Source organism: Oryza glaberrima, chromosome 8, assembly GCF_000147395.1.
Source record: "Oryza glaberrima chromosome 8, OglaRS2, whole genome shotgun sequence".
NCBI lineage: Eukaryota > Viridiplantae > Streptophyta > Magnoliopsida > Poales > Poaceae > Oryza > Oryza glaberrima.
Genome location: NC_068333.1, coordinates 22,717,397 through 22,729,376, shown reverse-complemented (window position 1 = coordinate 22,729,376; position 11,980 = coordinate 22,717,397). Strand labels below are relative to the sequence as shown.

At 41.6% G+C, this 11,980-nt stretch overlaps 2 protein-coding genes across 2 annotated transcripts; both read left to right on the top strand.

Moving 5' to 3' along the window:
* The first annotated feature begins 197 nt into the window (after nt 1-197).
* On the top strand, nt 198-5,420 carry LOC127781878 (serrate RNA effector molecule-like). The gene is made up of 12 exons (XM_052308940.1): nt 198-557; nt 1,300-1,385; nt 1,648-1,702; nt 2,005-2,079; nt 2,190-2,264; nt 2,364-2,411; nt 2,554-2,622; nt 2,709-3,488; nt 3,572-3,620; nt 3,710-3,921; nt 3,994-4,197; nt 5,168-5,420. Exons 1-12 carry the CDS (start codon nt 325-327, stop codon nt 5,226-5,228), a joined length of 1,947 nt encoding a protein of 648 aa, XP_052164900.1. The 5' UTR covers nt 198-324; the 3' UTR covers nt 5,229-5,420.
* A 154-nt stretch (nt 5,421-5,574) lies between these two features.
* LOC127781881 (uncharacterized) lies at nt 5,575-10,083 on the top strand. Its single transcript, XM_052308943.1, has 7 exons — nt 5,575-6,437; nt 6,554-6,784; nt 7,900-8,043; nt 8,116-8,158; nt 8,591-8,654; nt 8,873-9,037; nt 9,704-10,083. Exons 2-7 carry the CDS (start codon nt 6,611-6,613, stop codon nt 9,732-9,734), a joined length of 621 nt encoding a protein of 206 aa, XP_052164903.1. The 5' UTR covers nt 5,575-6,437; nt 6,554-6,610; the 3' UTR covers nt 9,735-10,083.
* The last annotated feature ends 1,897 nt before the right edge of the window (nt 10,084-11,980 follow it).

Below are 11,980 nucleotides of genomic sequence, written 5' to 3'. Positions count from 1 at the left end.
CCTAATCAGAAATAGTTACCACTATCTTGCATTTAAATTCACAGCGAAAACAAAAGAAAAAGAATATATCACTTCTATTCGGTTTGAAGTTATTTTTAAATCAAAATCTTAAAAAGGTCGAACACCGGCATGTGGGTCCCACCGCCCAGCCTCCGAGGAGCCACACGACGAGTCAAAAACACAGGGCCCTTCCCCTTCTCGCCGTCTCTCCTCTTCGCATCGTCTTCCTCCGCCTTCCCCGAATCCCCCGCTCCCCGACACCACACCGCGAGATCCTCCTCTTCCAGATCAAGCACCCACCCTACCTAGGGTTTCCACCCCGCCATGGCCGAGGTCGCCCGCGCCTCGGCTTCCCCACCTCCCGCCTCCGCCTCCACCGGCGGCGACCGCAAGCGTGGCCGCTCCTCCCCGTCGCTCCCGCCGCCGCCGCCGCCCGGGCCCCCTCCGCAGGGCCCGCATGGGAGCAAGAGGCACCGCAGGGACGAGGGGGGCGGGGGCGGGTTCGATCGGCGCCGCCTCGGGCCGGGAGTAGGGTACGACAACCCGGACGATAGGAGGTGAGAGGGTTTGTGATGCTTTGGTGGTGTGGAGTTGGGAGGGTTTGAGTTGAGTTTGATAGCTGGAGAGAAATAGAAGCTTCCGACTCATTTTTTTTTGTTTGGACTGTTAGTTTATATGGTCGATTGATGTGCGAAAACCGTGGTCGTGAGATTGGTTTAGCCATGAAAAAAAATGTTGAGTGTGCAATGAGCAGTTCGAATGCGTCCCATTTTTTTCATTCGGAAACAGTAGGTTTTGGACTAGGAAATTAATGACTGAAGAGATTTATGTTTGTTGCAGTTTTTCCACAATTTAGGATTTTGGCCAGAAGACGTTTTTCATCTGCCACATGGGTAGTCTGTGAATGTCTTGTAGTAGCTCGATGTTTAGCTCCTGGTTGAATCCCAGTAAGACCATAAGATCCTGAGCTATTGAAGGCACTGGCTGTGCTTATTAGTCAACTGAAAGTGTTAGTAATTTGGGTAGGATACCAAAAAGGATCCTGAATTTGACTCTTATATATGAAGTAAACATATATGGTGAAGTGCTACATCTCATTTTCTTGTGGATTTATGGTACCTCTTCGCCTTTTCGTACGGTATTTATGTGCTATTTTGAGTTGGGAGCTGCTCTATGTGTTATAACATTTAGCAGGAATTAGGGAAATTAATGGTTCTGGTTCCTTGTGATATTTCTTTCTGTGATTATACACTACTTTGAGCATCACTGCAGCTTTTAATTTGTTTGGTTATCTCCTAGGTATGGAAATGATCATGGTGGTGCAGGAGGAAGAGGTGGATATGGGGATGAGAGAGGTCAGGGTAGAAACTTCAATCGTGCACCAGGTACACATTAGTTTATGCAAGATGTCTTGTATCCATTAGTTGTCTGGTTTAAGTCCTACATGAGTTGGAATATTTTAGATTTAGTTCATTTTCCTTGCTTATATAATACTATCGTTCCTGTCTTCATTCGGAGTATAAATTATGTCCTGTCCACTTGAAATATGTAGATAAAATCATAACATACTGTGTACAAAAAATATTTCATGTCTACTTGAGTTACTTGTAGATTGAAGTGTCTGTCAATGACATATATTTTGTGTAGATTGGACTGATTCTGGACGTGGTGGATGGAATGATGGCCCGGCTAACTCTCGTAGGTATGTATGCAATTCTGGATTGCCTTAATCCTGTATTTTGATTTTTTTTTCTAATTTATTCAATCACGAATTGTACCTACTGAGATGAGACATTTATGAGACTGGCACATGCTGCGATGCCTATACTATAAAAGTTACAAAACTTCTAGTTGGTGCACTGTCAAATTTATGAGTAACTGAACTAGTCATACATTCAAGTGGTGTTCTTTGAGTATACGCATACATTGGATTCTTGTGTAAGCATCACAATACAAAATTTTTGCATGTGGAAAGCAAGCAAAGTGACTACTGGTACTCTACAGGGAAGGCCTCATGTCTTACAAGCAGTTCATGCAGGAGCTTGAAGATGATGTTTCGCCTGATGAAGCTCAACACAGGTATGCTATGTTTGAGATGATGAATTTTATTCCGTCCTACAGTGTACCTTCAAATATGGTGGCTCACACAATATGTAATTGCCATTGCTGCTGTTTGTGCTAATCATTAGATATGAGGAGTACAAGTCAGAGTACATAACAACTCAGAAGAAAGCGTACTTTGACCTTCATAAGAACGACGACTGGTAATACCTTTTTCTTTTACATCCTTTCCATGAATAATCTAATGACTGATTTTTTTTTTCACCAAGTTTTACTCTTTGCACTTCTTGCTTTTGTTGCAGGCTGAAAAACAAGTACCATCCAACTAACCTTGAAATTGTCATGGAAAGGTTAGCTGTTTATTTAGTATTTAGTGAATTTTCAAGATTATGGTGGACTATCTTCTCATATTCATTGTGTCTCCAATGTCCATATCATCTCCACTTTCTTGTACGTTTATATGATAACTACATTATCTTTTGTTTGAAGCAGAAGGAATGAACTTGCACGAACTGCTGCAAATCAATTCCTCCAAGATTTGCAGAATGGGAGTTTAGACATGTGAGATGCTCCTCTCCCCCCCCCCCTCCTTCTCTCTCTCTATCTCCCTCTCTATTTTACTTAATTTTATTGGCCACTCTGTGCAGTGGTCCAGGATTAACAAGTTCTGCAACAAACAAATCTGGGAATAGCGTAGATGATGCGGATGCTAATGGAAAAAAGGGGAAACTTGGAAAGAGCCAAGATGATTTATATTATGCTGCTCCTAAGGCTCATCCAGTTAGCTCTGAGCCCCGTCGAATTAGAATTGACGTTGAGCTAGCTCAAGCTCTCATTTGTAAACTTGATTCAGAGAAGGGTATTGAGAATAATGTTCTGTCAGGTAGTGATCATGACAGAGCAGAGAAAGATAAGTCACATGGTTCAATGGGACCAATCGTAATAATACGGGGTTCATCTGCTGTAAAGGGTCTTGAGGGTGCTGAGTTGCTGGACACTCTTGTTACCTATTTGTGGCGTATCCATGGTGTGGATTACTATGGGATGTCTGAGACAAATGAGCCCAAAGGTCTAAGGCATGTGAAAGCAGATTCAAGGACGTTTAATGGGGCTAGCTCAAATGCAGCTGAATGGGAGAAGAAACTTGATTCCTTCTGGCAAGATAGGATTCAAGGCCAGGATCCAATGGAAATATTGAAAGCAAAGGATAAGATTGATGCAGCTGCTAGTGAAGTGCTGGATCCACATGTGAGAAAAATAAGGGATGAAAAGTATGGATGGAAATATGGCTGTGGAGCTAAGGGCTGCACAAAACTTTTCCATGCCCCTGAGTTTGTCCAGAAGCATCTCAAACTCAAACATGCGGATTTGGTTAGGGAACTGACTTCGAAAGTGAGAGAAAATATTTATTTTGATAACTATATGAGGTATGTTTTCTACATTGTCATTCTTTTGGCTGAACTAATTTTTAACATTCCAAAGAAGATTATGCTGTACATATTGCATGCAGTGATCCCAAGGCACCTGGTGGGACGCCTATCATGCAGCAACCTGCTCCAGTAAGCCTCACTACCTAGTTTTTAGTCAGTTGCAAATTGGTGACTGTTTAAGTTCCTTACTGTCTTGTTTGTATTGGCCAATTTTTCAGAGGGAGAAAGTCAGACAGCGGCCACCAATAGAGAGTCGGCTGAGAGATGAGCGTGGCAATCGTAGGTTTGATAGAAATGATTCACCAACCCATGATGGATCCAGTGACAACCCTGATGATGCATATGATTCTTATGGTGATCCGGTTATGCATGGCGCCTTTCCTCCGGATATTCCTGCTCCTCCAGTGTTGATGCCTGTGCCTGGTGCTGGGTAAGTCTGCAACTTGTGCTTAGTTTTCACAATAATACACTTATTGTTGATTCGTTGTCATTTTCATCTCAGCCCACTAGGACCATTTATTCCTGCACCACCTGAAGTTGCTATGCGTATGATGAGAGATCAGGGTGGACCACCACCTTTTGAGCCAACTGGTGGTCCACGTCCTAGGAGACCAGGGAGGGGTGGTCTTCCAATGGGTGGCCCATCACCAATTCTTGCTGCTCCTTTACCACCCCCTCATATGCATGATCCACGCAAAATACGAAGGTTAGTACTTACATGTTTGTCTCCTTTCCCTTGTGTTCCCTATTCTGTCCTCACCATGCGACATAAGCAATTTATTTCAATATCCTGAAACATCGTTAACAAAATAAGTATGCTGATAGTTCAAAAACTGAACACTGATTATTTCTCTGGAGTTCTGCTGGACATCCTTTGTCGTAATTTACCGTGATATGCAAATATTTCTTTAGAGAAAAGGCCGCAATGACCTGGCTTGTATTGAAAGCCAAAAGGTTGTCTGCTGGGGATTCCAGCTTTACATGTGTATCACAGGAAACCTAAACTGATCACACCCTGATCAAGTAGGTATCGCCCAGAGCCAAGCAAAAACTGAGGTCTTAAACAACCAGACTACAGTACTAGGGATATAACAACTCCCAAAAACAGAATCCCAGACTACTGTAGCGAAGCTGGCACAGCATTTGACCATGATATGCAAATATCTCAAGTTCACTACGAAATTTGGTGATCCGCTTGCAAATTTGAGCTCATTAGCAGATCACGCGATCGATTTGGATTTCATATACCTGGAACAAACATGGCCATGTCACAATTCACAAAGGACCTTACATACAGTTTGAAGCATGGTAAAACATGCTCCTGGTATTGTTTGTAGAGTCTCTTGGCTAGGAAATTTTTAAAAAACTTATTAGGATAGGATGTCAATTTGGTGTTTCCAATATAGTCTGATTTGTGCTTGCTAAAGCATTTGCAAGATGTACAATACGTTATCATGGAGATTGTTTGTCAGATTTAAGGTATTGCTGTTCCCTGCTGCATGTAGGTTTGCGAACTTTATGTTCTAACCAAAATTTGTCCCCTATACATGTCTACCAAGTTGTATTTGAAGTTAGCACTGGCACATCATATCTGAACTTCAGAATACTCATTTGCTGTTTATTTTAGATACTTATTTTTTGCTACAATTTTTCACATGTGTTAACCTTGCTTCCAGCTATCAAGACCTTGATGCTCCTGAAGATGAAGTGACTGTTATGGACTACCGAAGCTTGTAGAGGAATTGGAGACACGATCCTTTTTTGTATCTGGGAAACTGTAGGTAATATTACAGACCGCAACAAAACGGCACTCATTTCTAGATTTTTTTGTGAACGCAAACAGGTAGGACTTTGAGGTTCGGAGCTCTGTTACTCTGTCTGTAAAATGGATCACAGGAAAACCTGGGACAAGGAGCATATTCTCATTCACCAATCACCACTCACCTGAAAAGAAAACATTGTGAAGTTTGTTCTTTGCAAAAAAGTTCCTAGCACTGTCCATTCCAACCAAATGTCTACAAGCCTGCCATATCATCAGGTATTCGTACCGTATTTGTATATTCAGCTACTGGGTGTGAGTAGATTGGAACCTGATACATCGGCGTATGCACAGACTTTCTATGAAGCCCGTTATGAAGAACATTTGTTCCCCATCTGCTAAGTTTGAGTTCAACCTTGTCAGCTTGAAGAGTGTCCCAGTTCACCAGTCAGTATTGTATCAGTTCTTGCCATTTGATCAAGCTTAGTGTTGTCCCATTCCTTACCATTGATGAAGCTTCTGTCAAAATGGGAATATATACACCTCGGATGACTGAAGAATGACTAAAGTCACCTGCATATATTAGCAGAATAAAAGAAAAAACTATTGGCCAGGAAGATTGTTTTTTAAAAAATCACTGTTCGTTTGTTGATGTCGCAGCTAACCTTAGTTACACATGCTCTCCCTGATACGGTCTAATCTCATCGTGCTTACGTGGTTCACATCTAACCGTCCATCCCATCTATCCAACGGCTAGGGACGAAACCTTTCGGCTGAGGCTAAGTTCGTTTGTCCCAACTTAGACCTTAGTTTTTCGTATGCACGTTTCTTTAATTGTTAAATGGTATGTTTTTTAAAAAAATTCTAGCTTTAAAAATAATATTAATTTATTTTTTAAAAAATAAACTAGTATTTAATTAATCATTCTCAAATGAATCGTTTTGTTTTGCGTGCTGAAGGTTTTGTTCCAGCCTGGTCCGGTAGGCAACGGCCCACTCACGTTCGCGGCAACGGCCTAGCTCCCCCCGACGGGCCGAGTTGGGCCCACGTGTCAGCGACAGGCTACAAGTTCCCCACCGCTCGCGAGCCCACGTCGAGACGCCGCAAACACGAAACCGACGCCGACGCGAGGCGCAGCCGCCGGTGGAAACTTGGAGAAGAAGCTTTACGCGCGGCGGCGAGGCGAGGTGAGGAGACTGATCGATGATCCCACCCTCCCCCCCCCCCCCCCCCCCCACAAAACCTGGGCCCCGCCGCAGGATGCACGCGTTCTCATGCGCTGGCAGCGCTGCTGCGTGTGCAGGGGCAGCCGGCGAAGGTGACACTCACCCACCCACACTGGGGGAGGATTTGATCGGGCATGGCGCAAGGGAGGTTGTTGACGCTGCTTCCGCCGCCGCCGCCGGAGAGCCGCTCCACTGGACGGGATCGCTCGGAGGAGTCGGATGTGGAGGGGATGCTCGACGATCCGTTCGATGTAGTACCCCAGAAGAAGAAGGAGGCTTCGTCTGTCGATCGCTTGCGGCGGTGGAGGGTACGGGATCCTCTTTTGCCAATTGCCCTCTCCTCCCTCTCTCTTCTCTTCTCCTATGAGGATTTCCATGACGGCTTGCGGAATTGCGATTTTGCTAATGCTCCCTCGAAGAGTGTACTAACTCTCTTGGTTTATATTATAAGTCGTGTGACCTTTTTCTAATCAAAATTTGTTAAGTTTGATAAAATTTATAAAAAAAGATTAACAACATCTAAAATACCAAACTAGTTTTATTAAGTTTAACATTGAATATAATTTCATAATACATTTGTTTTGTGTTAAAAATAAGTCTACCTCCGTTTCCGTTTCAGGTTATAAGACTTTCTAACATTGCCCACATTCATATAGATGTTAATGAATCTAGGCACTCATATATATCTAGATTAATTAACATATATATATGAATATGTGCAATGCTAGAAAGTCTTATAATATGAAACGGAGGAAGTACTATATTTTTCTATAAACTTGATCGAACTTAAAAAATTTGATTAGAAAAAAAATTAAATGACTTATACTACGAAACAGGTGGAGTATTTTACTTATGTGCTGAAGTTAACATGGTACCATTATGACCTCAGCGTGAGGGTACACGATACCTACATGTATTGGTCATGATGACGTCAGCAACATAAACCCGTGTGTTTATGTTGCTCGAAATATGACAATTCTGGGATGGCTTTGTTATTGGTCTGGATCACCATGAATTGGTGTCTATATGGAGAGTGGGGAATTTATACACGTGCCGGCTCGATCTTGCAGGGAAATTACCACACGACACTGTAATGTGGTGAAATGCACAATCGTCAATCAAATAGAGGTTTATTGTGCACCCATGGAACCATTGATGAAATAATGGTGGCTTCGTAGCTCCAATTTTGCAGCAGTTCATGTCTAGGGGAAAAAAAGATACAAACAAAGCGAGCATTAATAATGATACTTCCGCTAGTGGATTCCCACTATAGTTCTTAGTTTGTATTTTGGGGCCATGAAAACTTCTTGGGTGAAGAAGGCTTTGGGAGTTTGGGGTAGGGGAATTTACAATGGACAGAGGAGAAATCCGTTCGCCTATTATGTTCTTGAGTTCTAACAAATACAATCTCTCTCAATTTCAGCAAGCTGCTCTCATGCTCAATACTTCACGTCATGTTATATGTAATCTTGACCTTAAAAAGGAGGAGGAGAAAATGCGCGAGATTTGCCGAAGAGCATCCACAAGTGATACGGGTAATTTGTCATCATTTCAGGCAGTGATACGGGTAATTTGTCATCATTTCAGCTGATATATCCTATCTGTTGGTTTGGTTGTATTCTAAATTTGGGTTCTCCAGGCAGCATTTCGTATCAAACAAGTTGAGGGAAAAGATCTCAGAGGTACAATCGCATATCATAACCTCTGTTTCACGCACGTGCAGCTAGATGTTCTGACCTGCTAGGGTTCGGAGAAAGCCATTTTCTTGTCTATTCATTGCTTGAGTCGTAATGGAGGTACATTAGTCCATTTTATTGGGATTACTTGGGATTCTACAATACCAGTGTTCATGTGAATAGTAGCTTGATTCTCGAGAATTGAATCAGTAACTTCCTAGCAAACCATATATATCCTCTATTTTCCTAACTATACTGTTTCTTCCTAACTACTCCAGATAGGGTACCAAATAATTAATCGGTATGTTAGAAACTAATTAACTATTTAGGCAATAGAAATACTTTGAAATTAAAGGTTTTACAGAATTTATTCACCAACCTGTGATGGATCCAGTGACAACCCTGATGATCCACTCTTTTGTTCTTTTGGTTATCCAGTTACACATGGTGCCTTTCCTCCAGATGTTCCTGTTCCAGCGCTGATGCTTGAGCCTTGTGCTGGGTAAGTCTGAAACTTCTGCTTACGCCGTGTTTAGTTCTAAAGTTTTTTTTTTAAAAATTTTCAATTTTTTCATCACATCAAAACTTTCGTACACACACAAACTTTCAACTTTTCCATCACATCGTTCAAATTTCAACTAAACTTTTAATTCTGGTGTGAACTAAACACAGCCTTAGTTTGCACAATGATGTACTGACCGTTGATTTATTGTCACACAGGCAAAAACTAGGACTATTTGTTTCTGCGCCTGAAGTTGCTATCCGTATGTTGAGGGATCAGGGCAGGCCATCACCTTTTGAGCCGAATTTCGGTCAACGTGGTAGGAAAGCTGGGAGGGACGGTGGTCTGCCAATGGGTCGTCCAGAACCACGCAAGATACGAAGGTTAGTACTTACATTTTTATCTCCTTGCACTAGTGTTCCCTAATCTATCCTCATGGCCAACAAAATAAGTATGCTGACAGTGAAGAAGAATGAACGCTGACTATTTCTGTTGGACTTCCTCAAATATCTCAGGCTCAGTATAAGATTTAGGTGCTTATTAGCTGATTCGAGCTGTTTAGAAGTGGAATTTGTTTATTTATTTGATTAATTTGGGTTTCATACACCTTGAACAAATATGACCAAGGTTACAAAGGGTTACACTAACTTACATGCTGTCTGAAGTTTGAGCATGGTAAAGGCATGCTCTTGGTACAGTTTGTGGAGTCTTGCTTGGTTAGAAATTTCTGATTATGATGCCAATCTTGTGTTTCCCTTATGGATTTGTGTCTGCTAGAGTAGTTGTGATATATGCATTACATTGATCATAGACATATTTTTTTTACTGTTAATTTTATATTATTATTGTTCCTACTGCATGTTAGGTACTTGGCTGTGCAAAATTTATGTTTCTAACCAAACACTGGACGTTATATTACCGTGTACCAATTTTGTATATAATGTTATCAGTGGCGCTTCATATCTGAAATTCTGAATATCATTGCTGTTTATTTGCTTGCTTTTGGTACACATTTTCATGTGTGAGTGTCACACCCGATGGTATGACAGGGGACGTGCGTACAGGAGATGGGGATTCTGAATATGTCCTGGAAATGGAGGAAGCGGATTCGTCAGGTATTCAGAGTGTGGAAGGTGGAATTATCCTTTAGGTGTAGGTGAGCTTTGCAGGAGACTTGTAAGATAAATCTTTTTGAAAATATAGATAGAAACAGTACTCTCTTCTCTCTCAAATTCCTCAATTCCTCTGTGATTTCCTCATGCTAGCCCTAGTCACTGAGGCGAATTGCTAGAGGTGACTAGGGTGGTAATGGGCTAAGATCCACGGGTTTTTTCACACCCCTACCTAGTTTTTGTATATCTTTAGATAAAAAATGTATAAAAATTCAGCACATTATTTTAGACACCGCCTTCATATTTTCTAGGCTAAAAATTAGACCCTTTACTGTCCCTAGGTGTAAATTAACCTTGCTTGCAGCTATATCAAGATCTTGATGCTCCTAAAGATATGGCTGTGTTCTCCTCAATGAGTTGGGAACTCATCTCCCACGTACGTAAAATTAGCACATGACTAATTAAATATTAACTTTTTTTTTGAAAAAAATGGCTTAATATGATTTATAAAGTAACTTTTTTATAGAATTTTTTTTAAAAAATAAGTTTAACAGCTTAGAAAGCGTGCGTGCGAAAAATAAGTGGGATGAAGTTGGGCACACAGCCAAAGTAAAGCTTGTAAAGGCATTAGCCACGATCCATATGTATCCGGCAAAAATATTACTACACTGCAATAAGACGAAGCTCATCTCCAGATTTTTGTGAAGGAAAACATCGTGAAGACTTGTTCTTTGCAACAAAGTTACTAGTCCAGTCCATTCTCACCAAATTTCTACAGGCCTTTGCCATATATGCCCATATACTTTCTCGAGTATTATACTCTCCACTGTGTATTCACAACTTATAATATTCAGCTAGTGGCTGTGAGTACATTGGAACCTGATTCATCGGCATATGCATGCCTGCCTGAACTCTGAATACATTGGAAGCTGATAAGCCTGAAAAAATTCTCTGGACCTTTGCTGCTGGTCAGTCTCTTGGTCAGCTACACCGAAGCTGGCAAAGCATGTTTCCAGGAAATTCCCGTTATATTCTCTGAATCCTGATCGGTTATACTATATATTTCTCTTTGAATACTGATCCGTTACAGCCTGTTCGTTTTTGACCCGATCTGGCTGCAGGCCATGTGCAGGGCAGCCATGCATGCGTCCTAGCTAGTGCCCGCTGCATCAGCATGACTCGGTTGCTCTTTTCATCTCACCTCGCCTCGTCGTCGCCGGCGATCGCCGCCGGTGAGGTTGGCATGCCGAAGTGGCTGTCACAGTCAGAGACTTCTCATCTCCTTTGGACGTTGCAAGCAAGCAAGCAAGCAACACGTGAGGGTGTGAAAACGGTCACGGAAATCCGTGACTGTACCAAGTACCCCAGTTCTGATTCTAGCTTATATATAAAATTTAATTTTTTTTATTTCTATCATCATCGTATTAAAGTCGTCACAAAATAGTTAAATTGATAAATATAAAAAAAACATGATCATGCTAAGACTGTTTTCAACAAAAATGATATCGTTTCCGACGGTTTTCGTCCCACCAGAGACCTCAGAGTTGGACTGGTCAGAAAGGGCGAGCTGAGTATACAGTGATGTGGCTGTAAATAGATCGAGAGATTATGGGCAAATTCAGGCAGTGCTGGTCAGTGTGGACTCGATCGAGCATGTGCCAATAATTCCACTGGTCTTGTCGGCATCCGAGCTTTCTTGACTCTGCAGGATCTGGATGGATTGGTGACAATTGGCAAAGCAAATACACGTTTCAGCCCTATTTAGTTCGTGAAAAGAAAATTTTTAGGTGTTAACATCGGATGTCAGAAGAGTTTTTCGGACACGATTGAAAAAACTAATTTCATAACTCGTCTAGAAACCACGAGACTAATTTATTAAACCTAATTAATCTGTCATTAGCACATGTAGGTTACTGTAGTACTTATGACTAATCATGAGCTAATTAGGCTCAAAAGATTCGTCTCATGATTTTCATGCAAACTGTGCAATTAGTTTTTCCTTTTATCTATGTTTAATGCTTCATGCATGTTTCTAAAGATTCGATGTAACGTTTTGGGAAAAAAAAGAAAGTAAACATGTTGAAGTTTTTGCTTATTGAAGATGGCAGGCAGTCCGTGACTTCAGCTGCCAATTTGTTAGGACTTCAAAGCGTGCGTCCAAGTGGACAGTGGCCAGTAAGCAAGTGTGTTTAAGGAGAAGGAGATTGGAGAGAT

Bases quoted from the DNA above. Each gene is read 5' to 3' on its own strand.
- LOC127781878 (XM_052308940.1), top strand. From the start codon at position 325: ATGGCCGAGGTCGCCCGCGCCTCGGCTTCCCCACCTCCCGCCTCCGCC. The intron at 1,386-1,647 runs GTACACATTAGT...TATTTTGTGTAG, and splicing joins AAACTTCAATCGTGCACCAG to ATTGGACTGATTCTGGACGT. The intron at 3,621-3,709 runs GTAAGCCTCACT...CCAATTTTTCAG, and splicing joins TCATGCAGCAACCTGCTCCA to AGGGAGAAAGTCAGACAGCG.
- LOC127781881 (XM_052308943.1), top strand. From the start codon at position 6,611: ATGGCGCAAGGGAGGTTGTTGACGCTGCTTCCGCCGCCGCCGCCGGAG. The intron at 8,159-8,590 runs GTACAATCGCAT...TTGGTTATCCAG, and splicing joins TGAGGGAAAAGATCTCAGAG to TTACACATGGTGCCTTTCCT. The intron at 9,038-9,703 runs GTTAGTACTTAC...ATGGTATGACAG, and splicing joins GAACCACGCAAGATACGAAG to GGGACGTGCGTACAGGAGAT.